Source organism: Camelina sativa, chromosome 6, assembly GCF_030686135.1.
Source record: "Camelina sativa cultivar CO46 ecotype springtype chromosome 6, ASM3068613v1".
In the NCBI taxonomy this organism is placed as follows: Eukaryota; Viridiplantae; Streptophyta; class Magnoliopsida; order Brassicales; family Brassicaceae; genus Camelina; species Camelina sativa.
This window is the reverse complement of record NC_141885.1, coordinates 27,841,940-27,869,534: the sequence shown is the minus strand read 5'-3', so window position 1 is coordinate 27,869,534 and position 27,595 is coordinate 27,841,940. Positions and strand designations below refer to the sequence as shown.

Sequence of the window (27,595 nt, the reverse complement as noted above, 5' to 3'; positions counted from 1 at the left end):
TTAACAGTAATGGCGAAAGATAAGATAGATTAATAATAAGACCATCTGAAATGTATAATGGGCCCATTATTATATAGGCCTAAAGTATATCGGGCCTGTATATCGGGCCTTAACAAACAAAAAATTCAGTCGAAGATAAAATGGATTCTCGTCAGGCAATTTTTCACGTTTTCTATACGTTTCTCGGATGGAGATGACTACAAACAATACGAGGAATTGAGACATATCAAGGATTCCGGTTGTTACAGTATGGCATCGATCGAACTTGCAGACATTGGTTTGGTTGCACGACGTCGAATCTGTGTCCTCTTTTTACGTGACAGTTTCTTCTCAAGGCTTTTGACCCGACCGGTTAATTTCGATATGACTTCAAGTTGTTCTCTGCCTGCCTTAACCAACGTCTCCATCGTTTCCTTGAATCGCTTGTTCTCCTCCATCAGCTTTTTGGTTTCTTCTGATATCTCATGTTCAGTGGCTTCTGTTTCCGGAGGCTGTTCCTTAACGACTCCTGTCTCTAGAGGCTGAGGCTGGTCTTTTACAACGACTCCCGTCTCTGGAGACTCTTCTCCCACAACAAATCCTGTCTCTGGAGACTCTTCTCTCACAATGACTTCTGTCTCTGGAGACTCTTGTCTTTCATCTTGCGGCTCAGAAGTCTCTTGGCCTATGCCTTTGGAGTTATCCGGCAAGTAGTAAACATCATTCTCCTCCTGACTCGCTCTTGCAGGTTCCATTGCAGTCACTTGCGTTTCATGAGTATATGATGATGAATCTTGTGAAAGAAGCTGCGTTTCATCGTCAATCACTCCAACAGGTAGCTCTGAGAGTTCGACATCTTCCTCTTGAGGCAATACTGTATCATTAGATTCCTTTCTGTCTTCTTTCTCTGATTCCTTGGCCTCGGCTTCAGAGGCTTCAGTAGCAATATCCGGGTCCTGTGTAGAGCTTGTTCCATGAGTCTCTTCCACCACTTGTTGCAATTCTTTTAGTGGCTCTTCTAAATTCTCCACCACGGGTTTCTTTACCTCGATATTGGTAAGTGTCATTCGATTTCCAACAGCTAACAATGGATTAACCGGTAGAACTATATCACCCTCTCCCATTTTCTCTGGGATGGGAGTCGAGGAAGCAGCCGCCGTTTGCTTAGGATCCGTTGCCAAGGTTTCAAACAATCCAGATCCCCCTTCTGCTTCATCATTCGGTTGCTCATCTGTACTATACAAGACGCTCATAGAATGATCAACGGGAGACAGAACATGAACCTTCTCTGTATTCGAGTCAGATACCATTTTGTTCTCCTCTGCGAGCTGGGAGTGCTCCAAGTTCATTGAAGAGTCACATGGCTGAGAGTTAATTAACAATTGTTCGTTTACAACTTCTTTCTTCACAATGGCGCTGCTATTTTTCACAGAGTCAAGCTTCTCTTGAATGCTAGAGAGCTCTCGGGCCAAAGATTTTCTGTAGTCTCTTATACTGGGATGCAAGCCCTGCAGGATAAACATAAGTATCACAAAAATGTCAGCAACAATTTTACACAACAGTACATTCTTGAGAACTATTTCGTCCTGCCAATGAAATCCCTAACCCAACAGAAGATTATTAGACTTTCATGTATTACCTGGACAGCATCCACTTTTAATAGAAGGTTCATCACCATTTCTCCTAGAACTACAATCTCTTTCTCTTCAATGTGCTGATCAGTAGAAACTTCAAGCGCCTGTATACGGTTTTTAACATCACCCATCTGCTCGCGGATAGTGGCTATCTCCTTCAATTTCTTAATTGGCTCCCATCTTCTCACATCATATCCACGGTACCTAGATTGGATAATTCTAGCAGATTCTTCTTGTGTGAATGTCTTCTTTGCAGGCTGTTCTCTATTCTCCTTAGTTGCACAAGGTTTAACAATCCCACAGTTTGATCTTTCTTGCAAATTAGGATTGCTCTCAACTGTTTCTTCTTCTGTTCCTATTGCATGTACGCTTTCCTCAGACATCGTCATTTCTTTGTTTGCCTCTTCACATTTCACATTACAAGCTTCAGGAACAGTCCTTGATTCAGCCTTCTTGGAGAGCAGTGAGGACATGTCCTTAGTCTCCTCTGACGTTATCGATTCTTCCTTACGTTTAGGAGGACTTAGTGATTTGGAACCACCATTTCTTTTCTTCGGCAACGGGTCAACGCGCAGACAAACCGGAGGCAACCTGGATGCTTTTGGGGACGAAGACGACTGCTTTTTTTCTGAGTTCTTAACTGGCTCATTCTTCGCAATCCTTTTGGTCGGCTCTGCTGGTTTTGGCAGATGGTTTTCTGATAGTTTCACGGGAATATTTCTTGGTTCTTGTAGATGGTTCCGAACTGGGATATTTCTTACAGAACTCTTCTCCTCCGCATCTGAGAGAACATTGCTATCAGAGTTCCCTTCTTTTTGGTTTTTCTGACCTTCATTTCCATGGTGATCAGAGGGGCAAGACTCCAAGTTAAGCCCTTTATTACCACTCTCCTTACTCTCAGAAGCTTCAACATCTTCCCATTTCCCATAAGATGGTATCCAAAATTTAGGATAAGGAAGCTGTCCAGGTTCTCCCTTGTTCTTCTGGGTCTGCCCTTCCTTCACATCTTGACCCTGAAATAAGGAATTCAACTTGCTGATATCAAATGGGCACTTCATAGTTTTCCAATTCTGCATATTTTTCATGTCTTCATTACTACTCTCAGAAGCATCGACGTCATCCAGTTTCCCACGAGATGGAATCCAAGAAGTAGGATACTGAAGCTGTCCCGACTCTTCTTTGTTCTTCTGGATCTGCGCTTCCTTCATGTCATGACCCTGCAATAAGGATCTCAACTTGCTGATATCAAATGGGAGTTCGACGGTTGACCCATTCTGCGGCACCTTTTTCCTGTCTTGATTCTGTACCAAGGACTTCATGGCGCTCTCGTCAAATGGAAAACAACCATTCCAAGACTTAGGAATTTTTTTCTGTATCGTCATATTCTCAGGAGCTTTAACCTCAGCTGGAGGCTGGTCATGATTTTCAGACCCATGAGAGTTTCCATGCTCTTGATTCCTGGCATACTCATGAGGAATCCATATAATTGGGTAAGGGCAGTTGGTAGAGCGAGTTACGGTTTCTCCTTGGTCTCCTTTATCAATCTCGGGCTCATGCTCTTCGATCACGACACCTCTGCCATTCTTGGGATTACACATCTGGGGAGAACATTTTCCACAGTGATAATCAGCTGGCTTCCCAGGCACATCCTTGTCAGGATCATACCACGCTTGTTGATAACCAAATGGAAATGGTGGATGAAGGTAACAAAGAGGAGCGTAAGCCCCGTGAGGAGGATGGAACCCGTAATGGTTCAAACAGCATTGATGGTGCGGTACTTGTGGGGGATAACAGGGAGGCCAGCAAGCGTTGTTGTATGGAGGAAAGTTGCCGTGAACGCAGCTTCCATGACCATGCGGTTGAGCATCCGTTGTTATATGCTGAGAGTTGTTCCCAAACCCTTGATAATAGTATCCTTGTGGTCTCATTTGACATGACTGTGATGAGTCCATGTACACAGGCATCATTTTCGATCAACTCCAGCAAACCAATTCCGGAACAACTGCGGCAAATACCCAACCGACAAATTTATTAGAAGACGAAACACAAAAAGTTTTCTGATTCAATCTGCATTCCGCAAAACACATATACAAGCAGCTCCCGGTGGAATCAAATCACAACATGAACTAAACACCAAAAAAATCTCTCAAATCTACCCAATTCACTAACACTACTAGTTCAGCTTTCTAAAAAATCAGAATTATTAGAACAGTGACATAAATTTGGATTCTCATAGCCAATTCTTAAACTAAGAATCAAAAGGGAAAGCGAAGAACCTTACAGGTCAACAAGGATGAAAATTTCCACCAAATAAGATTCACAAATTCTGGTGATGACTCAGTCTCTGCCAAGCTCTCGCTCTCTCCCCAAACCAAAACTGAAGATTTTTTTTTTTTTTTTCCGATTGCAGTAACTTTTTTGTTTTCTTCTATGGATAATGAAAAATCTAAAGATACTGGTTGATTTATAGAAAGACGAAGAACATTTGGAGGGAAGAGATAATTCTTCTTCTGCTCTCCAGATCATTCTCGCATCAACCAACTTTGAAAAATCTGGAATTTTCTCGCTTCGTTTCTTCAAAACTTACACGTGAGAGAGAGTGATATAAGTAAGATATGTTTCTGAATTATATTACTTAGTTTAGTGGGCCACATTAATGGGCTACATTAATTAGCCCATTCTGTCTTTAATGGGCTACATTAATGCGGAGGGTTAAATATGTAAAATTGTGTTAGTCTTCAGTGCCGGCCTCCTCCGTTCTCTGAGACCTTCTTTCTGAAACAATTCGTAACCCGCTCCGCGCCTCCGCCGACTCGACCTCGCATCACTCTATTCAGCTTCCCGTTCTCTCTGCTTCGTTTTAGGGTTTTTGTTACTCTTTTGCTTCAAATATGGGAAGGGCAAAGAAAGCTCAAAAGTTTGCTGTCATGAAGAAGCTGATTACCCACAAAGCTTTGAAGCAGTGAGTAAACGATTTTCTTCTTCCTTCAAATTTTATCCCTTTTTTATAAGAATTTATTAATCATGTTTTGTTTTTCTTTCTTCAGTTACAAGGAAGAGGTTCTGAATCCAAACAAGAAGGACCTCACGGAGCTTCCGAGAAACGTGTAAGCTTACTTACCCCTTTTTTTTTTTTTTTTTTTTGCTTTCGTTGCCAAGTTGTAATTTATTGGGGTTCCTTCAAAATTTGATTTTGGCTTTGACTTTGGATCAGTCCGAGTGTTCCTGCTGGGCTATTCTTTTCTTACAACGCTACTTTGGTTCCTCCTTACCGGGTTTTGGTTGATACTAACTTCATCAACTTCTCTATCCAGAATAAGGTCGGTTTGTACATCTTCTATTGCATTTCGCTGCCACAGAGCTATGAACAGATTCTTTATTATAAAAAAAAGAACGATCTTTACAGAGTTATTGTCTCTGCATTGACCGATTGGATTCTCATTGTGGTTCTTTTGGTATCTTTTTATTTGTTGCTCTGGTGTATCTACAGATCGATCTTGAGAAGGGAATGAGAGACTGTCTGTACGCAAACTGTGAGTTACTTATACTTTGATTGGTTTATAGGTATGCAATTTTGTCTCTTTTGTTAACCTTCAATCGTTTCTGGTTTAAAGGCACTCCTTGTATCACGGACTGCGTCATGGCTGAGTTAGAGAAGTTAGGTCAGAAGTATCGTGTAGCTCTAAGGTAACACTTATTAAAGAAGGGCCTAGTTTCAGTAGTACTTCGCCATGGATTTATTTTCGTGGATTACTTATTTTGGTTACTACAAAAATTGGTAGGATTGCGAAAGATCCTCGCTTTGAAAGATTACCTTGTGTACACAAAGGGACATATGCTGATGACTGTCTCGTTGACAGAGTTACTCAGGTAATGCTCGTTCCTGGCTTGTTGAACTCTGTATATAAGACTATGCGAGGATGTGCGATGTTCTAGTCTCATTGTTCTTTCTATTTTTTGTATGTTTCTGTGATATTCTTTTCTTACAACATACAGCATAAGTGCTTCATAGTGGCTACATGTGATAGAGACTTAAAGCGAAGGATTCGAAAGGTAAAGATAGTCTATTGTATGAGTACTTTTGTTTATGTCCATGGATTAACTCTTTGGATATTATTAACTTTAATTTTTGTTCGCTTGCAGATTCCTGGTGTGCCGATCATGTATGTGACACAACGCAAGTACTCAATAGAGAAGTTACCTGAAGCTACACTTGGTGGAGGTATGTTTATTTCGCCTGGGACATCTGAATCTCCTGTACTTTTGGTATTAGCCTATGTGAATTATAGCATTTGTAACCTTTGGCTGTTTTTTTTTGGTGCAGCTCCAAGACAGTGATAATTGAATAGAGACGTTTATAGAGACGTTTATGGATTCCAGGAAGCTCTGAAGCGTGAGTTAGTAGTATTGATTTAAGCTATGAGACCAAAGATTTGGAAACGCAGTGTTGTGCTAAGAGATCTTAAGCCATTTTTGTTCTCAGTGTTGGCTTATCTGTTGTTAATTTGATACAAGCTTGATTAGCTTAATAGAAATCTTTATTATGCTTAAATCGATTACACAGTTTTGTTAACGACAGATCATAATCATGTCTTGCTGGATTGCGTACGTTGATGTGGTCAACTGGTGAGTAAGAGACATGAAAATTAACATGTTACTAAGATAAAAAGAAACGTTAGAAAGAGTTGGTGTGTATTACATTTTAGGTATACAAAGATTGAAGTTACAAAGATTTTTGGTAATACTAACATGTTACTAAGATTGAAGTTTCCGTGATCAGTACAAAGAGTTGGTGTTTTCACGAGACATAACCAGCTTTGAGCTTTGGTGTTTTCTGTTTGACGAAGAACGCGGAAAGAACACTCTTTGTCCGGACAGGAGCTTGAATGATCTCTCGTCGTTGGTTGTTGTCAAGTGACTTGTGTGCTGCCACAAGTTTGGGAACCTCCAAATCCTGAAGAAACCACAAACTTGTCTTATCAAAACCGTAGACGTTCTCATTTAATACAGCTCTTTAATTTAATCTGTTGCCGAATTAAGCCAATTAACTACTTGATACATACAACATTTGTTCTATGTATAATTGTAAACTCTTAAGATTTACCCTATGGGCAACTCCGTATGCCTGTTTTGTGACGGTGGATACTGCAGGAACACCTGAGACCTGAGAACCAGCCAAAGGCTTCTTGTTTGTATTGTTTTCTTCATCACCTGCATGAGTTTCAATGTATATCATCAATCTCACTGGATCATCATGAGTTATAATTGAAGAAATGCTATGCTTGATCCTTCTTCAACTCCCTGTTTCTCGTACCTAATAGATGAAAAACTCCAGATGTCTTTGTGAAAGCTTTTGAATCTTTGGAGCTGCACAATAAATAAGTATTAGTTGTGTCTAGTTATCAAGAACGCGAGAAACAGTAGTAAGGCTTTTGTGAAATCACCTTGGCGCAACTGTGGATGTTCCTTTTAGGGTAGACTTGGTCTCTGAGCCTAAATGCCAGGAGAGTGATTTTGATGCAGGGGCATCTAAGTGAGTGAAACCAAGCATTACTAAAATTGTTTGATATTTGACTACTTATATAATGAACTAATAAGCTCAAAGGGGAGGACATGGCACCTGAAGGTTGAAGACGGGATATAGCTTGGTAATGATTCTGTCTTGTGTCAGTTCGTCTGAGAGGACTAAAGTGTACCCGCTTGTTAACAGAATCTAACAAAATCCAGAGAAAAATGAGGATTCAGAACTCAATACCAAATAACAGAATCTTCTTGACAACAGCCAAGAAAAACACTTACTGGGTAGAATGTAATGCTTGTGATGCAATGGGATAACTGCTAATAGCTGTTGCTGTCTAAGACCTTCTTTGTCGATATATGTCCGGCATGTAAGGAGTTGCTGATGATACAAAAAAAACCTTAAGGGAGAGAATGTTTACAAAAGATAAATATAAGATCAATAAAGAAGTGTGTTGCTACCTGGCTAACACAAGAAGCTCTCAACACCATAGTTGAAATGTCTGAATTTTGCTGATCAAATAGATCAGTAAGCTTGGAAGCAACAGTTCCAAGGTGATCAACAGCATTAACAAGAGCCTTGACAGTGTAGTCCTTCAAATTGTCCAATACCCTAACAAAAAAAAAAAGGTAATGTAATGAGAAAACATGAAGAACAAAATAAGACAAATCTATATAAGTAGTAGAATTAAAGATGGTTACATTTGCTTCTGCTCGCTATGTAGGTAAGACTTTTCACAGTAATCAGCAGCTGAGTAAAGCTGAGGCCTCAAGTTCTTGAGCTCCTGTTACATACAAGGTAAAGGAGTAAATTAAATAACAGTGTAAGCCAAAAAAAGAAGCATCCAAACAAATCAGAAGTTTCTTTGTCTAGTCGTCATCTCCAGGTAAAAAAAAACTCTCGATCACAAAAGCTATAAAAAAAACAAATCATAAGTCAAGGTATTGGTCTTAATAAACCCAAGAACTAATACTGACCCCCGATGCAAATCTTGAAGAAACAGTGATACACTAACCGACAATCATTAACTAAATTGGTCCCATTATTAATCGAAACAAATTTACAGCCAACAACAAAGACTTTAGTTTTTTTTTTTTTTTATAACCAAGGACTCCAAAAACGTGTATAGTCTAGAACGAGATTATGGATCTGGGCTCAACCAAACCAAGTTATTGTGATCGTAGCTGTTTAATTTAATGTAGAATCTAATTACTCAAACAAAAAAAAATACAGAGAGAAGGAGGAAGAAGGAACCTGCAATGCCTTAACGAAGCTCTTGCTGCGTTCCATGGAGACCTCGTCGAAGGTCATTGCCGAATTATCCGTTCCCGATATCTCCGTTTCCATTTATTTTTTTTTTCTTCCTCTGTTTCTTAAAACTTGTGGGATCACAATCACAGGGAATGAATAATTTGTGTAGAAACTACGGCTTTGTGTATATTGGGATTTACTGTAACAATGTTTGTTGGGGATTGATTGGTGATGTAAGTTTTAGCTTTCTGGTGAGACGGCTAAGCTAACTTGACAGAGAAAGAGAGAGAGAGAGAGAGAGAAGAGAATAGGGGAGACGGTGAGTGAAGTAGAAGCGATTCCAAAATTCCAAGGACTCAAATTGCCATTTGTTTTTTTTTTTTTTTTTTTTTATTATTAAAGAAAAAGTAGTATTACTAGTTTACTACTGTAGAAAACGACTTCGGGAAAGACGCACTATGTTTTTTAAATAAAAATATCCATATTAATTAATTAATTATTTATATGAACTTAAAAAGAAAGAAGAAAAAAAGTTCGTAGTTTCCGTTTCATTGCAAAGCTAAATTAATTTAAAAGCGAACAACTGAATTGTTTTTTTTTTAATAAGAACAATTAATACAGTATAATTGAATAAATTAAATATATTTGTCGAGTACACATTAAAAATACTCTACTAGACAGACAGGTAAAGAAATTCACATGTCTTGTATTTGCTGCTTTAATTGCGGTTGTTGTCAACACATTTAATTATTTTAAATGCTTTGCGGTGAGATTCTTTTATGCAGGCAGAGGCATTTAAGTAAAAATGGAGGTGGTGGGATCTATCTAGCCATCTAGGGGGAGAAAGCAAATGACGGAAATAGCCTTACAAAAGACCGGTCAACGGTAATGGATTTTTTAATGACTCCGGTTAGAGCTGCATGAAAAAACAAAAACATACGCTCAGCATCAAAGCCAGCTTCGCATCCTTGAGATCCACACGCGTGGATTAGCTGTCGTAAACGGACCTGCACGTGCTTGGCCCATGGGTCATCATTGTTTTTACTGGGCAAATATCATTGGCCCCAAATTTTTTAATATACCTCTCCTCAGAAATCACTTTTTTTTTCTTTCTTTCCGATCTGCTGCTTTCAAGTTTTCAATGATTCAGGTGAATTAAAAACATGCGACAATGACCACTGACCAGAACTTCTAGTTTGTGGATTGTGCCAATTTTTCTGTTATGTAATTATTCGAATAAAAATATGAGGTGATGTAGTAGTACTAATCTATAACTTGATTATTGGTTGCTTTGCTGGGACTTTGTTTGAGATGGAGAATAAATCTGATCCAAGTTTTGGTAAGCTAGTATCTTAACAATAGCTAAAACCTTTAATTAGTACATCACAGCTACTCTAGAGAAGAGAGACACATCGATGAACTAAGGGATAGAGCTGGTTTGTAAATGGTTATTAATTTATGTATCGTGCTACATTGTTATGTTTATTTTTCCAACATGTATATAAGCTTTTCTTGATTATAGGCATAAAAGGGTTTAATGTATTCATGTTATTGGGGGCTTATATCGTTCCTCCTTCATCTATATTACACACACCGTACCACTCTATCTATAACCACACTGTACTAAAGATAACTATATATACAACACTAGTATTTTTTCAGATGATAGATGGTGAATCAATCTCCGAACTCAAAGTAGGTCGGCTTGGGTGTCGAAGGGCAGCTAATGGCTTCAACAAGCTCTTGAACGGTGAGCATTTGAAACTTGGGAGGCGAATTGATGGCAATGTTATCGACTTTATGCTCATAAATCTTGCCACTCTTATCGAATTTGTACTCTGAAGTCCCATCGAATCGACCACGAGTCTCCCACGGACCACGAGGAATTCCGTGAACAGTCCATCGTATCATCAGAGTGTTCTCTGTGGGTTGCCAAACACTAACAATGTCGACACAAAGTGCTCTGAAGAAGATCTTTCCATGGAAACGTAACGCCCAAAATATAGATTTGTAGTTATCAATTCCCATGAATGTGTTCATAGGATCTCTGAACACTATATCATCCCTGTAGCAAGATGAGACAAGAGAATAAGCTAATCAAGAACTGATCAAACAGAGCATTCACTAAGAAATCTAACCGAGAACAGAACAAACTGTACACACAAAGCTAAATCAAGAACACATCAAAGTAAGAATATAAGCATGAGACTAATCAAGAAGAGTTCACGAGTCTTCATCAAACCTGTAAATGTCAAAATTGGGCTCTTTGTAGAATAACAAAGGGAACTCTTCTCTGATACTACGAACGGCGTGACCCATATTGACATAGTAACTCTGCTTATCTTCTTCTTTGGTAATCTCGCAATCTTCTTTCACCGGAGCTGAGAATTTTCCGACCAAGCTCGATTTCTGATTCTTAACACGAGACAAGTCTCTGGTGTCAATCGCGGAAACCTTAACCTTAACCTTACTACTCCTCGCAATCGAAGGACTTAAGGTCGAATTGATTCTCGCCGAGACGGTGGGAATCTCCGGCGAACGAACAAGGAATGCCATCGGAGGAGACCGGAGAAACTTATACTAGGGTAATCGTTGTTTTACGATACTCCAACAATAAAAGGGATTGAGAAAGGGATTTTGCAGAGGAATATGCTGCTGGGCTTCCTTGGGATTCAGGGAGAAGACGAGACGAGACGCGAGGATAGGTCAGCGAAATTCTCTTGAGGATAATTTTTCGTTCCGCATGGATAACGATTCTAGGACTTGTCATCGTCAACGATCATGACCGTTGAAACTTTGTTATATGTGTTTGCACATTCTTGAAATTATATGACGATCCATTTATGATTAGGGCTTCAGGTGCCTAGCTAAAGCCCATTATTGGAAATTGTACTAATTATTATAAACTCTTGATTACAAAACAAATTAGTTATTGGAAAAAAAAAAAAAACACTTAGCTGTAGAGGATCATAAACTCGAACATATGATTGGTGCGAAGTTTTTGTGACACGGATTGAATTGTTTAGTTTGAGTACACGACGAAATTACGAAACCTTTACATAGTTACATTGACGTGAACTCAAACAATTTGGTTGGAAAGCTCCATTTTTTTCCCGGTGGTTTACTTTGTCATGTCACATGTGTTTTAGACCCGCACAATCCGTCTTGTACGTACTAGTTTACTACGTAGAACAAGTACGCATTTCGTGGTGGACATAACCATTTTCATGTTCCATGCTTTGGTTTGCTTAGAACTTCCCAAAAATCTCGCACATGTCATCAAGGAGCCATAGAAGTGATAATGTGAGTACAAAATAAAAATAATTCAGAATTTTATGAAAAAAAATTAAAAAAAAATAATAATATAATACATTATGTATTTTTGTTCTAAATCATTGTAGTAGAGTTTACACCTAAACAGTTCAAACTAATAAAAAAAGAACTCCACAAACGAGATTAAATACCAACAAAACCGAATCAAACCCGATCTGTTAAAAATCAGAAATTTTGGTTTAGCCATGAGTATTCACAGCTTCCCAAAGCAAGTTCTTCAACACAGGATTAGTCACATCCCTAGCTTGAATCGCTGCATTCTTAAGAGTCCTAATCGTCCACACATTAGCCTCCCACCACGAAAGACTCCTATACGGAAGATCATGCTTCTTACATAGCTCCTTAACAACCGGCGATACCGTCCGGAGATGGCAACGAGGAAGCCGAGGGAACAAATGATGCTCCAGCTGAAACTGCAACCCACCAAAGAACCAATCCATATACGATCTACACGAGATGTCAAGCGTACCGGCGGTTTGTTTCTCGAACCAATCGTTTCCGTTTGGCGGACCGGTATAAACATCAGCTGCGAAATGGTTTAAACAGAACTGAACGTGTTGAATCGCCGTGACGGCGAAGCTCACGAAGACGAAGATGAACCTCTCTTGCCAATTCGGGAGGAACGAGACCAAGAGAGGAAACCAAGTCCAGAATACCAAAATCCCGGCTATGTTCATGGCCCGATCTGGGACGTGGCGTTTCGAGAATAGCAACAGGAACGTTTGGATGAAGAGATTGATCCTTCCGACGCACATGACTGGGTAAAACGTCCAGTGCTGGTAGCTGATTAAGAATCGAGCTAGAGGATCGAAGGTTAGTTCCCTGCCGTAGAAACGTGACGTCATCGAGTTGAAGAATTTGGTAGAGACGGCGAAGATCGGGATGTGCTGAAGATCCGGGTCGTGGTCAAGGCTGTTACAAGCCATGTGGTGAGCGTTGTGCGTCCATTTCCACCACGCGATTGAGATCCCGGTGAGGCAGTTTCCGGAGAGGAGCTGGATCAGTTTGTTGCACGGTTTGGTTGACGTCACGTTGTAGTGACCTGAATCGTGGCCGACGTAAGCGCTCTGGATCCAGAGGAGACCGAGCAAGACGGCGGAGACGAGGTGAGCCCAGACGCTGGTACACACCACAACGCCGTAGAGAACCGCCGCGAGCATGACGCCGACGCACGTGAGGGTGTAGAGAGTCACGTGTCCTTTTTTGTCGAAGAGGCCGCGTTTGGAGAAATCTGCGGCTAAACGGCGGTAGTCACGTGAGACGTCGGACACGTGGAAGTCTTTCACGTGGTAACCGTTGTGGAGCTTTTCGAGGTGGTGCCATGCGGTTCCGGGATGGTAAGCGATGAAGGCGTCGGTTACGTCTTGGCCGGCGAGATTGAGGATCGCTGCTTCGCCACCGGGATGAGTTTTGACCCAATTGGAAACGTCGTAGACTTTGCCTTGAATCGAAATCCACAAATCTCCAGGTTGGTTGTGTTTCTTCAGATCCTCGGTTGTAACGTATCTCTTCTTCGTTTGATCCGCCATTGTGTAAAATCCTCCAAAATCCAGAAAGATAAAAACAGAACCCAATTAGAGAAAGGTTGCAAATGCAAAACCTTTCTCTATCTATCTGGATTCGTTATTTCACAGATTTTGAATCGATTCGATCTCTTCTTCTTTTTTTTGTTTCTTCCTTATATTCTGATTTTTTTTGGTTTGTTTACTGTTTTGGGAATCGGTGTTAAGAGTCTTTGACACATGTTTTCTTGTGTTTTTATTTTTAGAACTGATTTTAAATCCACTGGTTTTAATTGCATTTTTAACCCGTTACGTTAAACTCTATTAATGGAATTGTTTTATTGCAGAAAAACTCTGTTGACAGAGATGCAATAAAGTTGTCATACATGTGTTTTTGTAGTCTGTTCTGTTCTGTTCATTAGTTGGTGTCTGAACCAAATTTCTTATTTTGGTTGACTCAAAAGAAACTTTTAAGTATCCACCGGCAAAAAAAAAGAAAAAGAAACTTAAGTATCCTCAAAACTGAAAATCAAAGTCAAGTCGTTGTCAACGACAGAGAATCAAATCCCAAAATCAAAAAAATGGTAACATAATTTTTTTTATCTATTCTATATTAGTATTACTAGAAGAAAGCTAAACAACTTTAGTTTTGTCTGGTACTCACTAGTCCTCGGGCGTTCGGATATTCGGTTCGGTTTCGGATATATCTATTCGGTTCCGGTTAGTTTGGATATAGAGGTTTAGTATCCATTCGGTTAATTTACTATTTTGGTGCGGGTTCGGTTCGGTTCCGGATATCCGAAATAGTGTAATATAAATTTTTAAAATATTATTTAAATAAAATTTGATTATATTTTAACAAATATATCTAAAAACTTCCTGATTTTTTATTTATTTCAAATATTTTGGTATTTTTGTCTAAATATATATGGTTTTTTAATTTACTTTTTATTATCTTATATATATTAACACGTAATACAAAGTTAAAACTTCAACGTAGCGCCATGGATATGTTACTCACTTCTCAACTGTAACAAGTAATAACAACAACAGATGTTTGTGATTCGACGAACTTTTGGCGGATTCGAAACCTTTTGTATGGGCTTATATTTTTCAAAATGGGCCTTACTGTATCAATTGCTAGGACCAAATATATCAACCTCGCTTGCTCAGCTTTTGCTTTTGCCGGCGTCGGATCTCGCCGAACGAAGTCTCCTCCTCCGTATTTTATCTGTAAGTCTCTCACGATAATTAATTTACATGTTCATAAAGATTTGTTATAATTTTTTAAGCAAACTTACAGTGATTCATTGTTTTCGTTGCTCTCACAGCTGAATTTTGGGGGTTTCTGGTAGAGAGCCTCCGAGATGAATCCGGCGAATTTCCAGCCTCCACATCCTCCGTTCCAATGGGCTCCGATGTTACCTCCGGACCCGCCTCGTTGTGGTGTTTTTTGGAATACAAAGAACATAACCGATCAGCTTAAACAACTCCAAGATACGCTTAACCTGGCTAAATCAATGTAAGTAACAATGGTCACTCAAAATTGTATTATTCTGTGATAGTGAATCGATTTGAGTGTTGGAGTTTTCATCTTAGGGTGTATAGTAGTTACACATATAGGAGTTTTGGAAGTTTCATCTACTTCACTGTTGGTGTTTATATGTAGGGAGAAGGAACTAGAAGCGTTGAGGATGATCAAAGATGCCAAAGGTTCAACGGAAGTTGTAGGACAAGGTTCAGGAGTAGAGTGTTTAAGATATCTAGAAGGTATGAAGATGGATTTGGGACAGCAAGAGATACTTTCAGTGGAAGCTGCTAACTCCTTGATGTCTACCTTAAGAGCACAGCTTGAGCCTTTTAGATTTGTTGTTGATGAGAATACTCCATGGGAAGAGAAATCTGCAGCAGTTAGATTGACTTGCAAATTGAAGAAATCGAAAAGGAACAAACTGTGGAAGAAACGAAAGAGGCGGTGTGTTGCAGAAATGCGTGCTAAGGTATGCTCTCTATTTAGCCAGTGTTGCAGTATTTGAGATATTATCTTCATCATCTTAATTATACTGTTTGTTTCAGGAGCCTGAAAGATTTGAACAAGCTGATCGAGAGGCGGATGAATGGAGAGAAAAGGAAATGGCCAAGGACATGGCAAACAGAAAGGTAATATCACTGTCTTGAATTATAAATGGGATAGCAATAATAAATGTTTCTCATTTGGTATCTCTGACAAGGTCTATCTGTTTTCAGGTCGACGAGATGAAGGCAATTGAGAAGGTTAAGGCAAGACGAGAGCGAAGGAGACTAGAACCCGAGGTGAGACTTCTTAAAGCCATTTCAGATAACATTATATGGGAACTGGATATAGGTTTTCATATAAACTCTTGTTCATCTTTGAGTGTTTCTTTCCAGTGATTTTATATATTAAACAAACTCATGGTTATGATGTTTCAGCTTGAACTAGCTCTAATTGTTGAGGAAATGCAAGAGTTACGTTCCCTAAGAATTGAAAAACTAAAGAAGCAAGGTATGTCAATAATCTGAAGTAGTACAATGTGTGTTCTGAGACCAGCGTCTGACTAAAGTAATTGGGTTATATGAACACTATGCAGGGCATTTCCTTCCCGAAGAAGATGACAAGTTTTTCGAGAGTGTTCGTGCTGCGGTGGAGCAAGAGGAAAACCAAGTTCAGTCTCTAACCAATGCAGAGACCGAAGAGAATGTCATTGCCTCTGAGGAGGACACTACTCTCACTACCAGTAACAAAATCAGCAAAGACACAACAGATAAAGAAAGCAATACAGTGGCAGCTACTTGTGAAAAGACAATTGAAGCTCTTGGAAATGGTTGCGACAATATTTCGAATTTACCAGTCGAGTTCTATCACTACTACTACGGAAGCAATTTTGACATGGGTAGACTTATTGAGGTGGGTTTTATTTGAATTCCCCATCTCTTTTATTTCTACACTAAAAGAAGTTATTGAGCTGATGGTTTAAAAATACAGATCAGAAGAGAATGGGACTCATACCTGAGTCACGGAGGAAGGTAAGTTACCAAAACAATACTATATCATTATTTACCCAAGATTTTGATGTTTGGCTCTTAAGAAAAGGTTTTGATTTTCTTTATACAGCCGGATTCCTGGACACTGGGTTCAGCCGTCGCCACCAGCTAATGAAATTTGGGCTTCATGTCTTGTTAATAGTCCCAAAAGAGATCTTTTAGTTAGTCGCTGTTCGGATAATTCGGATTCTAAGATGTCTCGACCAACATCACTAAGATGATCATGTGATTTGGTTATTTTCTCTGATTTTAAAGACAAACAGATCACAAAGTAAATTACTTGAGCAAATCGCTTAGTCCTCAGTTCCATTCATTGTATTGACTATTGCTGATGAGATAATGTCGTGTTTCTGTTCATAATTATTATTCAGGTTCAATTCTTATCTTGGGTTGATTTCACATTATTATTATTCAGGGTCAATTCTTATTATTTAGGTTAGCTTACTCTTGATTCTCATAATTTCATAACGTGTTTTTCAAATTTTTTAAGATGACCGGAGAAAACCGGGTTGGTTGTCAAATTAAGAAGAGAGAGACACGTACCGGTTATTGGAAGTTAAAGAGAGAGAGGGTACCTTGGTGGGTCTCTAGGTTGTTCTTCTGCTGATGGACTGTTGTTATTTGGTATATATATAAAAAGCCCATTCGTTGTTGTCCGAAGCCCATATGTCTTCTTAATCTGTTGACACGAAAAACAAAATAAAATCTTTTTGGTTATCGAACTAAACAGTTTATATATATGTCTTTTTGGCTTTTTGCTCTATGTCTTGGCTTTGTATATGATTAGAACTGTCAATTGGGCTCTCGGCCCATGATCAAGACCAGTCCAAACTATTACGGGCGGGCTATGGACATGCCCAATAATTAAATGGTTCCATTGGTCCAAAGACCAAATTTGATCCATGACCAAATGGACAAAACCATGTGGACATTGGGCATGCCCAATTCTCTAAAAATCTAGGGTTATGTAATTTGGGGGAAAATTAGATTTTATCGATCAAACCTTCTTCTTCTACAATCGTATTTACAGATACGAAAGTTCAAACCTTCTTCTTCTACAATCGAATTTACTGCATTTCATGAAGGGTTTTGGCTGCTGTTTTCTTCTAAAGCCGCTGCGAAGGAGATAAACTCGTTGATTTTTTTCGCAAACCGGAGCTCAGAGACTGATCTCGGAGTTAAAATCGCAGCAGCTATGGCGGAGAAAGCTGTCACTATCAGAACCAGAAACTTCATGACCAACAGGCTTCTCGCCAGGAAGCAATTCGTGAGTTCCTTTTCCAATCTCTCTGTTCTCTATGTTTCATTTCATGCTCACAGTGTTGTAGCCTCTTCGCCGTTATAATTAAGATAGAGATGCTCGTAGATTGGTACAGATTCATAGGATTCATTTCTATTGTATGATCCATTTCGATGTTACATTTGTTAAAACAGACCAGTTCCCGTTCCCGTTCACACACCAGACCAGTTCCCGTTCTTAAGTTTAATATGTTTAGCTTTCAATGGGTTTTTCTTACCGATAGCCTTTGTATCATGATGAGCCATACGCTTTTCCGTTTATAAGCTTACTATGATTTGCTTACATTGGGGTTGTAACCGAGGCATTTGTATGGACAATCCGGAACCATGTATTGTAGTATCATGCACCACACTCTTTCCCATTCCCAAGCTTATTAAGATTAGCTTCCAACGGGGTTGTACTTTTTTAACCAAGGCATTCTAATAGAGAATCTAGGATCAAGGTATATCATGCACCACACTCTTTCACATCCCCAAGCTTATAAAGATTAGCTTCCAATGGGGTTTAACTTTTGAACCAAGGCATTAAACCGAGGCACTTTGAATAGACAATCCAGAAGCAGGTTTCACACACCAGACCAGTTCCCGTTCATAAGTTTAATATGTTTCGCTTTCAATGGGTTTTTCTAACCGAGAACATTTGTATCATGAACCAGACGCTTTCCCATTTATAAGCGTATGAGAAAAGAAGAATAATGTTATCTTTTAAAAACAGCGAAGTTTTTTTTTTTTTTTTCCCTTGGTTTTGTTTATGTTTCTTACCGTTTATGTATAACAGGAGAAATTAAGATCTGATTTAATTCTTCTCTTCCCAATTTTTGACCAAAACTCTGATTTGTTTTCATACTTTGCATTTCTTGTGTTATTGTCAGATTTTATAAGAGAAAACAATCAAATAAAATTCAGATTTTATAAAAGAAAATAATCAAATAAAATTCAGATTTTATAAGAGAAAACAACCAAATAAAATTCAGATTTTATAAAATAAAACAACCAAATAAAATCCAGATTTTATAAGATAAAACAACCAAATAAAATCCAGATTTTATAAGATAAAACAACCAAATAAAATCCAGATTTTATAAAAAAAAACAACAAAAATAAAGCTTAGAGTTTATAGTAAAAACAACAAAAATAAAAAACATTGTCCAATGGGCATGTCCAAATGGACATGAGCATATTTTGGACCATTGTCCAAATGGACTACTGTCCATTATAGCCCGTCCAAATATAGCCCATATATAGAAACGCCCATATGAACACACCCATTGGACAGTGGACAGCCCAATTGACACTTATATATATGATGATGAATCTTGTTGTTTTCTTCTTTTAATTGTTTCCGTTGTGGTTTAGCAACGCGGCGGCGGCGGAAGAGACCAACCCAAAGCCCCGGTTTGGTAATTATATCCCAACCACCGGTACGTGTCTCTCTCGTTTAGTTCGATAACCAACAACCCGGTTTTATCCGGTTCTCTCTAATCCGTAGAGAGAGAGATATTTTATGGTTTTGAAAAACAGTAACTGTTGTCACACACGAAACGAGATGCTTCCCTCCTCCGATCAAATCTTATAATCTTGCTGCGGATTAGGGTTTCACCACCAAGGTTTGTTTGACCCACACGAAACGAAATGCTACCTGTAGGCTGTACACGGAACACATTGCACTATCTTGCAACTGAACATAGATCACACCATCAGAAAAACGTTTAGTCTTGAAGCTCCAGACCCAAATAGCACCTGAATCCAATGGAACAAAAGACAATATCACAAATCACAAACGAATCATTCAAACAGACAGTGTAATAATACTACTATGCATACACCAAACTCAAATATCAACTGAAGTAAGCATTTGGATCTAGCTTGCATAGATAAAATACAGAGTTAGAACTCACCTGCTAAGTCAATCATGTCGTGTACCATTTAGTTATAGCCTTTAACATCCCCAATCAATCAAGTTCATCACCTACAGAGACAATGCAAAAAACAAGGACAAAATCATCAGGAGGTCATTTTTTTTTTTTCCTTCCAATGACTTTATTAAGGACCGAAATTAAGGTCTGAGTTTACAGCAGAATACAAAAACATTGGACATACATTATACATTATAATCATCAGGAGGTCATATCAATAGTTTTTGGCATAATAATAATTGAAATAGAGGTCTGACCTGAGAACAAACCCTGCAGCGGGGAGTAATTTAATTTGGCATCATAGCATCATAGCATCTGCAGACTGCATCAAACAATAAGAGTTAATTATAAAAATTTCTCATATATGTTAAGTGAAACAAGTTCAAATTACCTGTGACAAGAACCACAAAAAAATAATCAAACTTGCATATGAAGAAGGTTAGTTGAAATGAGCTTGAGACGCAAATTAAAACTAGATGATCACACAGGAAATATACAACAAAACTTGCATCTGAAGCCATCTAACCGGATGGATTGTTCCCCCTGGTTAACACATAGATCAGATCACCCAAATGGATTAGCATCAAACACGAGACAAGCCCAATGACAATCACCAGAGAAACTAGCTATTCACCAGAGAAACTAGCTATTCACCCTCACCTACCTGAATCAGTACAGCAAAATCACTTAGTCTGTTTGAATAGTATAAATAATTTCAAGAAGCCATAAAGCATAGCGACAGAAAAAGCATACACCCATTTTGAAGTCAAAGAGAAGCATATTTGAAATGATTTTTTTTTTACCAAGGATGGCACTGCATAAGATCAAGAAGAAACCAAACTTGCAAATTTTACCTCTCTCTGGTCTCCGGATACCAGTGAACAAATCTCTTCGTTTTGCCGGTAATATAACCATCTCCAACAAAGCTTGTTTAGCTCCATCAAGTACAGCTGCAATAATTAAGCATAAGTCATTAGGAGAAGAAAACCTGATAACATCTCCATGAAATACAGAGGTAACCATAACAGAGATAAGGAGAAGGAAACCTGATCACATCTCCATCAAGTCCAGCTACAATAATCCAGCATAAGTGTTTTTCCATATACTGCAACAACAAAAAAAAGAATCTGGAAAACAAAATAAGAACACACATGAGAACAAATCATCACCAACAATAGCAAATCTCTGAAAGTCACTCGGGGAGAAAAGAAGAAGATGTAACCTTACCTTTAAACAGATGATAGACGAGAGAAGATATCCACGAACTGCATCCAAGAGGGAGATACAAATTTCAGTTTTAAGCGTACCAACAAAATTAAACAAGTTAAAAAGGACAAATTTTAAGAACAATTACTTATCTAGGAAAGAATTTGTGGAGCATAGCTCATCTGAATGTGTGTGTACACATCAAGAACATCTGGGAAACACAAGAAGTAGAGGATCAACAATAGCCAATATTAAGGTAACCTAAAAGTTAAACACAACAGAGAGCATAATGTTAAACTGAAAAAGTTAAACTCCCACAGAGTAATCCAGGTGCCTCGAGGATCTGCATCAAAAGAGATACTGACATGTAAATTACACAATGTGTTTTCTCTTTGAAACTCCCAATTCATGTTTGAAAAGTCCCTGATGTGGCACAATCCAAAACTTAAAATAGCAGACATATACAAAAGGGAAAGAGGAGGAAGTACCTGAAATAAACCACATGACCAGTCTTGTGCATCAGAGGAGCCCATACTTAGTAGCAGAGACCCTAATAAGCCAAAGAAGCAAATCAGCGATATCGACCATAGCATCATCCATCATCATAGAATCTACAACAACACAAGGACAAGTTATTATAAATCATATCGTAGAAGAATGTCACACACCACCGCACCTTACCTGATTCTAGACGAGAAGATAAATTTCAATTCAATAAAGCAATCCTAGTGCCTGGACTGTGACGACGATCTGCATCAAAACAACAAAGCAATACAAAAACAAAGAAAAGTAAAAAACCAAAGTAAAAAATCAGGAGGGAGAACAAATCAGTGAGAGCGATCATAATAGCATCAGCAACAAGAATCTACAAACAACAACACAAGGACAAGTAAGTAAAATCAAACCGTAGGAAGAGCCGAGGAGGTGTGACAGTTCAGAAACGGGTGGAGCCTCCATGATTCACTTCCAACACACCACCTGCAAGACAGAACAATAAACTTAATTACTTAGTGGGAACCAAAACCAAAATATATAATTAGGGATTATAAACTCAAACCTCCTGTACAGTAATACCATTGCCTCGAGGAAAGAATTTGTGGAGCATCTCTCATCTGAATGTGTGTGTACACGGCAAGAACATCTGGGAGCACACAAGAAACAGAGTATCAAAAATAGCCAATATTACGGTATTAAACTCAGCAGAGATCATAATGTTAAACTTGAAAGTTAAACGCCCAAGTGCTCAGCTACAATAATTCAGCACAAGTGTTTTTCCATATACTGCAACAAAAACAAAAACAAAATAAGACACATGCATGAGAACAAATCATATATACATCACCACAATAGCAAATCTCTTAAAGTCATTATGGGGAAATAAGAAGAAGATGTAACCTTACCTCTAAACAGATGATAGACGAGAAGATATCCACGATCTGCATCCAAGAGAGAGATATATTGTCAGTTTTAAGCGTACCAACAAAAAACAAGTTACAAAGGACAAATCTTAAAAACAAACTCTCGTCTAGGAAAGAATATGTGGAGCATCTATCACAAGAAACAGAGTATCAATAATAGCCAATATTAAGGTAACCTGAAAGTTAAACTGAGCAGAAATCAGAATGTTAAACCTCAAAGTTAAACTCCCACAATGTTTTCTATTTGAACCTCCCACACAGTCAGTAATCCAAGTGCCTCCTCGATCTGCATCAAAAGAGAGACTGAGATGTTAAAATTCACTTATAAATAGAAAAAAAATGTAAAAGATGTATTAAGACTTAAGAGGAAGAACAAAACCCATTAAGACGTAGCACACAGAAGAAGCGTGTCCATCAAAGCCATCACTGATCGATCAAAGCATCATCCAATACCTGAAATAATCCAAAACCTGAAAATAAAAACAGAACAACAAGTTATAAACCAAACCCTAGAAAAAAAAAAAAAAAAAAAAAGCAACTGTATCGATTCAAAGAAAGACACCAGAGACTAGTTCGTGTCCATCAAAGCCATCATCATCATCAAAACCTGAAAAGAGAAAAAAGAATACAGAACATCAAGTTAGAAACCAAACCCTAGAAAACCCAATGATCGATTCAAAGAAAAACATGAGAGACTAGTTTAGAAGAACGAAACGAACGAGTGAAGATGCTGTACTATAGAGTCAGAGGAATAAAACCCCTGAAGGCGTAACACATATAAGAAGCGTTTCCATCAGAGCCTTCATGATCGATTGATAAAAGCATCATCCAAAACCTGAAAAAGAACAGAACAACAAATTAGAAACCAAACCCTAGAAAGAAAAAAATAAGCAAGTGAAAATCAAATTAGATAGATTCAAATAAAAACATCAGAAACTAGGAAACTAGAAGAAACGAGAGAGCTTGCAGAGAGACTTACACTACAGAGAGGAACGAAGAAGAAGAAAAAAAATAGTGAGGAAGATGTGATTGAGAGAGAGCGTTATTATATTTATAGACGGTCGAGATCTAATTCTATTCATGTTTTAACGACTAAGATTAAGTCGGTAGTCAAACCAAGTTTGACTATTTTGTCCAGCTGGCAATATTTCCTTTTCTTAGTTTTTTTTGTCATCACTTTTTTTTTCTTTTACACGGTTGAGATCTAAAGCATTCATGTTTTAACGGTCATCAGCATTTAAACCTACCAAGTCCAGCTCGCAATTTCCTTTTCTTTTTTCCGCAAAATCTCTTTTTTCTTTTGTTTGTTAGATTTTTTTTACAAACTTTCCTTTTGATAAATTTTCTATTTTCCAATTTATTTCTTTATTTTTTTCGACAATTTTTTTTCTTTTTATACAACGTTTATGTGTGTTTTTTTAGCCAGTTTTTAAACCTAAAATAAAAATAAAAGACTAATAGGAGAAGGAAAAAAGGAAAATTTTAAAAAGAAAAGGAAACCCCTAGATTAATGAATCTAACGGTTAAATCATGACCGACATTTACATACTCTATAAATATGATCCGCTCCACTACTTCTAATCACATCTCACATCTCTCATCTTCCATCTTTTTTTTTTGTTTTTTCGTTTTTAATTGGTTCTCCTTCGTTACTTGAAAAGGAAGATGGTGTGGTATTCTTCTAATCCCGACGGGTCCATAACTCTATGAGTTTCAACTCGATCATTCATCGCTTGTTCCTACTTGTCAAATTTTCTAGGGTTTGGTCGTCTCTCTTAATTGCATCTGTAGCTTTTTAATTATTATGTTCAGGTGTCGCTCTGTTATTATCATTCGTCTTCACGAGTCTCAAACTTATTTTTGTTTTGTTCTTCCTGCAGGCCTTTTGGAAGCGAATCTATGATGATCCGCTCCCTTGGCTTCTGAATTCTCACTCCTCCTACGGTTTGGTTTATAATTCTCACCCCCCCCCCCCCCCCCCTCCCGTCGTCTGCTGTTTTTTTTTGTTTCCTAACGTTTTTTTTTTTCTATTGCATTAAGTTGCTTTTTTCATAATGAAATCGTTCACGTTATTTACTTGTTGCTTTGTTATTTCAGGTTATGGTTGATGCATTTATCGATGAGGGTGATGTCTCAAAGAGACAAGGACATGCTTTGCTTCTTCTCTGTGCTAAGGTTTTGTTCTTCCTCTTAACTCTTCTTTTACTCTCTGTTTTTCCTAATTACATGTGATTTACTTGTTGATTTTTTTTTTTGTTGGTTTAGGTGTAAGGAGAAGGATCCTACAATGGCTCAATGATGGCTTTGACTAATAGTTGTCACTCGAATTCATGTTACTCTTCTAAGGTTTGGTTTGTAAACTGAATATTTTTATTATGTTCAAGAGGAGACGAGGACTCGCTTCGCTTCTTTTCTATGCTAAAGTCTTCAAGGGTTTTGTTCTTCCTCTCAACACTTCTTTTATTTACTCTCTGTTTTTTTTTTGTTTTGGTTCCTTACAATGCTTTGTTCTTCTTCGTCTTGCAGGTGTTTTAGAAGCTAATAATTATGATCGGATCATTGCAATATCTTCTCCTGGGTACGTCTTCAAGCTTTCTCACGGGATTTGTTAACCTGTGATCATTTTTTTTTTGTTTTCATAGTTGTTTCACTTTGATGGCTGGAGGAGAGGTGTCTGATCTACACTTTGCTAAATTAATTAGGTGGCTGGAGAAGAAGAGTTACCCCGAGATGTTTCTTGCCGGTTTTGCTAACAGGTACTAATGCGTTTTGGTCTTTGTTGTTGGTTTCACGTCTATCGTTACCTACTTATCATTTTGTTAAGTTGTGTTGCTTGTTTGCTTGGTCCATCCCATGATGATAATTATTACATGTTGTTGTTGTTTATTTTTTTTTTGCAATTGCAGGGGTGGAAATATGGAAATTTCTACAACATTCATATGTTTGTTCACTCTACACTACATGGTTACTTCAGGAAGGCTTCAGGTAATCTTTCGTCTTTCAAAGTCATTGTTGTATATATTATAAATCTACTGCAGCTTTATTCATGAAATTGACTCTTTGTGACAGATAGATAAAAGGCATGATTGACGATCTAAAAGACAGTGAGAAAATTTCTGAATCCAACAGAAGTGTTACTAGTTGTTGTTGCCATGACTAGCTGGACAAGAAGCTGCTGCAGGTACGCAAACGTTAACGTAGCACAATGTTTGTTATCACATATTAACATTGAAGCTTCGACTGTCGAATTAGGATTACGTAACATTGTTACAAATCTTCCAATTTCAGCCTCACTGCCAAGAGAGCAATATATTCAAAATTTCATATCAGTTCTTGATCAAATACAAGAAAACACCACGATAAAGGTATAGAGAAGCAAAGATATTAACCTGCATCTCAGGTGCTGCCCAGCTTCTGTATGCGAGCTCTATCTGTCACTTGTGCCAACATACTAGGAGTAGATAAAACAGGAGCAGCTGCAAAGATTTGAGGATCCATGAAAGTTTTAACAAAAGCTTCAATGTGTTTAAGAGCCGTCGTTCTTGGCCCATCTAAGCTAATGCTTTTCGATGTGCCCTCTGATTAAAATGTTCCTATCATCAGAGTGTATTCATCATCCATCCTATTGCAGATTGATAATTCAGATCGAAAACATATCAGAAACTGTATGGAATGTTTATTAGCTGGGTTATATATAAGTATACCTTCCATCAAAAATGTATGCCAAAGCCAATGCAGCCATGAATCGAGCCATTTCTGAGACAGAAGACGAACACAGGTGTACAAGAGCTGGAACTCCTCTTTCCTCAACAATGCGGAGTGCATTACCAGGATTAAAAGCAAAATTCCATAGAGCTCCTGCTACAGTTTCATGTACATCCTGAAGAGAGAAAAAACACCAACACATTGAGGATTTTTTTTAAATCAGATTATCCCTAATGGTTAAGCTCAAAGCCACAAGACTTGAGAACAATGCAAATAGAGGTGGAACCTCAACTTCACGTCCAATCGCAAAGACAGGAATCATTATCAAGGCAAATGACATTAACAATATCTTGATAAGACTCTCCTTTAAAACTTCTCTGCTAACCAAAGCCAAGACTTGGTGCAAGCAAAAGAAAAAGTATCAGCATGTGTAACATGTTAAAGTAAGATGGTCTTGCCTTGTTATGCTTCTGCATTAATCTTTAACAAATCAGGTGACAATCTATATACGCAACACATAAAACTTAGATTCAGATGCTTTTAGCACCTGTTTGCTTCTGACACTGATAATCCCCAAAGTGCACCAGCAGCTCTTTCTTGAAGACCTGTCGAAGCATTTGAACAAGGCTGCGCCAGCACCACCTAAAATAATCAACAAAAGTGATTAATTCCCCTTATATGTTGTAGATGAACAATGTAATCATATTAAACAAATTGGAAGCATACCAAAGCTTCAACGCCACCAGCTGCAGCGAGAGATTCTCGATTCTTATCATCAAACAACAAATTCCATAACGCACCAGCAGCTTCTTGTCTAATTGCTATCCCCATGAGCAGCCAAATTAGCTAAAGCACGAGCAGCCTGGAAAATAAGAACACAGTTAGACCACAAACTCAGCTCACAAAGAAATTTTGTAAAATTATGAAACGGAATTTACCTGTCCTTGCACTCCCTCGAACTTGCAATTCCGATCTAACATCACAAGAGCATGTACATTTGTCCACCAGCAGCTTCCTCCGCCACAAGTCCGTTCATTGACTTTGCCAACCAGCAAGAATTCTGGTACCTCCTTCTTCAGAAACAGACTTTGCAACATTAGCATTTACCAACAAATTTGCAATAGTCTATAAAGCCACAAAAAAAAAGAAGAAAGTTAGTGTGTCCAGTCAAAAGTATCAAAATTCCAATATTAAAAATGACAAGGCAAACAGAAGAAAGCAACCTTTGCAGCTTCTGACTGAAGCTAAGCCCTTCTCGCCATGATTGTGCAAGTTCTAGAAGAAGACGGATACCTCCGTCTTTCATAACTGCTTCAGCTCTTCCACAGTCTATACTAGCATTCTCATTATCGATAACTACGAAACTTGCAAGTCCAGTAGCTGATCTCTCTTGGACATCTTCCTGTGAGCTTTGCATTAAAAGTAAGCAGCAATGCGGCTCCTTGATTAAACCTGAACTCATCCAATCCTTGTGGAAGTAATCTTTTGACCGTCCATTCCAGCTGCTCTCTCAACTGCCTGTGTATGAAAAAAAATTAATGGAATTATAGACAAATGAATTGACATAGATCCCCACTTAGCATAGTAGATTATTTATGAATCATCTCATCTTATTTACCAGGTTGGCTAGATTGTAGAAATGGATAATGTTACGCATCATCCTCACGGACTTGTAGAAAGGGCAGAATTTGTCATATCTGCCAAAGATTCGTCCAACCAAAAGGTTTAAGAGTGAAAATAACCTATTCAGAGAGAAAGAGAGAGAACTAAA

At 38.3% G+C, this 27,595-nt stretch overlaps 7 protein-coding genes, 2 long non-coding RNA genes and 1 pseudogene across 13 annotated transcripts; 3 read left to right on the top strand and 7 right to left on the bottom strand.

Annotated features, from left to right (window-relative positions):
• Positions 1 to 10: 10 nt before the first annotated feature.
• Positions 11 to 4,217, bottom strand: LOC104784692 (BAG family molecular chaperone regulator 6). Its single transcript, XM_010509747.3, has 3 exons — positions 3,895 to 4,217; positions 1,619 to 3,615; positions 11 to 1,487 (listed from the first exon to the last, which is right to left on the bottom strand). Exons 2-3 carry the CDS (start codon positions 3,578 to 3,580, stop codon positions 243 to 245), a joined length of 3,207 nt encoding a protein of 1,068 aa, XP_010508049.2. The 5' UTR covers positions 3,581 to 3,615; positions 3,895 to 4,217; the 3' UTR covers positions 11 to 242.
• On the top strand, positions 4,190 to 6,165 carry LOC104793593 (uncharacterized). Its single transcript, XM_087455240.1, has 9 exons — positions 4,190 to 4,575; positions 4,661 to 4,720; positions 4,828 to 4,933; positions 5,104 to 5,146; positions 5,228 to 5,300; positions 5,396 to 5,483; positions 5,610 to 5,666; positions 5,757 to 5,835; positions 5,938 to 6,165. Exons 1-9 carry the CDS (start codon positions 4,505 to 4,507, stop codon positions 5,949 to 5,951), a joined length of 591 nt encoding a protein of 196 aa, XP_087311366.1. The 5' UTR covers positions 4,190 to 4,504; the 3' UTR covers positions 5,952 to 6,165.
• Positions 6,166 to 6,253: 88 nt separating this feature from the next.
• On the bottom strand, positions 6,254 to 8,920 carry LOC104783197 (protein ABIL1). Of its 2 annotated transcripts, none has more exons than XM_010519986.2 (9): positions 8,386 to 8,920; positions 7,833 to 7,915; positions 7,593 to 7,743; positions 7,413 to 7,512; positions 7,234 to 7,326; positions 7,058 to 7,142; positions 6,928 to 6,980; positions 6,718 to 6,824; positions 6,254 to 6,567 (listed from the first exon to the last, which is right to left on the bottom strand). In XM_010519986.2, exons 1-9 carry the CDS (start codon positions 8,476 to 8,478, stop codon positions 6,412 to 6,414), a joined length of 921 nt encoding a protein of 306 aa, XP_010518288.1. In that variant the 5' UTR covers positions 8,479 to 8,920; the 3' UTR covers positions 6,254 to 6,411. The 2 variants fall into 2 exon arrangements, with proteins under 2 accessions (XP_010518288.1, XP_010518289.1); XM_010519987.2 differs by having other exon boundaries at positions 7,058 to 7,106; positions 8,386 to 8,750.
• Positions 8,921 to 9,880: 960 nt separating this feature from the next.
• Positions 9,881 to 11,411, bottom strand: LOC104793591 (uncharacterized). Its single transcript, XM_010519985.3, has 2 exons — positions 10,625 to 11,411; positions 9,881 to 10,447 (listed from the first exon to the last, which is right to left on the bottom strand). The coding sequence occupies exons 1-2, from the start codon at positions 10,936 to 10,938 to the stop codon at positions 10,060 to 10,062; spliced, it is 702 nt and encodes a 233-aa protein (XP_010518287.1). The 5' UTR covers positions 10,939 to 11,411; the 3' UTR covers positions 9,881 to 10,059.
• Positions 11,412 to 11,713: 302 nt separating this feature from the next.
• On the bottom strand, positions 11,714 to 13,716 carry LOC104793590 (delta(8)-fatty-acid desaturase 2). The gene has a single exon (XM_087455238.1). It carries the CDS (start codon positions 13,242 to 13,244, stop codon positions 11,895 to 11,897), a length of 1,350 nt encoding a protein of 449 aa, XP_087311364.1. The 5' UTR covers positions 13,245 to 13,716; the 3' UTR covers positions 11,714 to 11,894.
• Positions 13,717 to 14,257: 541 nt separating this feature from the next.
• On the top strand, positions 14,258 to 16,661 carry LOC104793589 (U11/U12 small nuclear ribonucleoprotein 59 kDa protein). 2 transcript variants are annotated; one of them, XM_010519983.3, is made up of 9 exons: positions 14,258 to 14,450; positions 14,549 to 14,739; positions 14,887 to 15,217; positions 15,294 to 15,377; positions 15,465 to 15,530; positions 15,669 to 15,741; positions 15,827 to 16,143; positions 16,222 to 16,262; positions 16,351 to 16,661. In XM_010519983.3, the coding sequence occupies exons 2-9, from the start codon at positions 14,585 to 14,587 to the stop codon at positions 16,499 to 16,501; spliced, it is 1,218 nt and encodes a 405-aa protein (XP_010518285.1). In that variant the 5' UTR covers positions 14,258 to 14,450; positions 14,549 to 14,584; the 3' UTR covers positions 16,502 to 16,661. The 2 variants fall into 2 exon arrangements, with proteins under 2 accessions (XP_010518285.1, XP_087311365.1); XM_087455239.1 differs by lacking the exon at positions 16,351 to 16,661 and having other exon boundaries at positions 14,335 to 14,450; positions 16,222 to 16,266.
• A 1,906-nt stretch (positions 16,662 to 18,567) lies between these two features.
• On the bottom strand, positions 18,568 to 20,154 carry LOC147943057 (uncharacterized). Its single transcript, XR_015560091.1, has 4 exons — positions 20,022 to 20,154; positions 19,753 to 19,817; positions 19,478 to 19,548; positions 18,568 to 19,319 (listed from the first exon to the last, which is right to left on the bottom strand). It is a non-coding gene; the product is annotated as an uncharacterized LOC147943057 (long non-coding RNA).
• LOC109125289 (uncharacterized) lies at positions 18,936 to 25,836 on the top strand. Of its 2 annotated transcripts, XM_087455237.1 has the most exons (7): positions 18,936 to 19,000; positions 24,000 to 24,063; positions 24,217 to 24,294; positions 24,385 to 24,697; positions 24,822 to 24,875; positions 25,026 to 25,104; positions 25,189 to 25,300. In XM_087455237.1, the coding sequence occupies exons 4-7, from the start codon at positions 24,495 to 24,497 to the stop codon at positions 25,207 to 25,209; spliced, it is 357 nt and encodes a 118-aa protein (XP_087311363.1). In that variant the 5' UTR covers positions 18,936 to 19,000; positions 24,000 to 24,063; positions 24,217 to 24,294; positions 24,385 to 24,494; the 3' UTR covers positions 25,210 to 25,300. The 2 variants fall into 2 exon arrangements, 1 of the variants encoding a protein (XP_087311363.1); XR_015560090.1 differs by lacking the exon at positions 18,936 to 19,000 and adding an exon at positions 25,408 to 25,836 and having other exon boundaries at positions 24,000 to 24,294.
• Positions 20,917 to 23,178, bottom strand: LOC104793588 (uncharacterized). The gene is made up of 12 exons (XR_015560092.1): positions 23,099 to 23,178; positions 22,839 to 22,954; positions 22,682 to 22,726; positions 22,499 to 22,589; positions 22,296 to 22,405; positions 22,102 to 22,137; positions 21,922 to 21,982; positions 21,759 to 21,842; positions 21,607 to 21,679; positions 21,383 to 21,451; positions 21,190 to 21,251; positions 20,917 to 21,044 (listed from the first exon to the last, which is right to left on the bottom strand). It is a non-coding gene; the product is annotated as an uncharacterized LOC104793588 (long non-coding RNA).
• Positions 25,111 to 27,484, bottom strand: LOC147943056 (protein ARABIDILLO 1-like; annotated as a pseudogene). Its single transcript, XR_015560459.1, has 9 exons — positions 27,443 to 27,484; positions 27,048 to 27,338; positions 26,763 to 26,949; positions 26,551 to 26,686; positions 26,372 to 26,466; positions 26,111 to 26,201; positions 25,824 to 25,999; positions 25,509 to 25,741; positions 25,111 to 25,412 (listed from the first exon to the last, which is right to left on the bottom strand). The product of XR_015560459.1 is annotated as a protein ARABIDILLO 1-like (transcript).
• Positions 27,485 to 27,595: the final 111 nt, after the last annotated feature.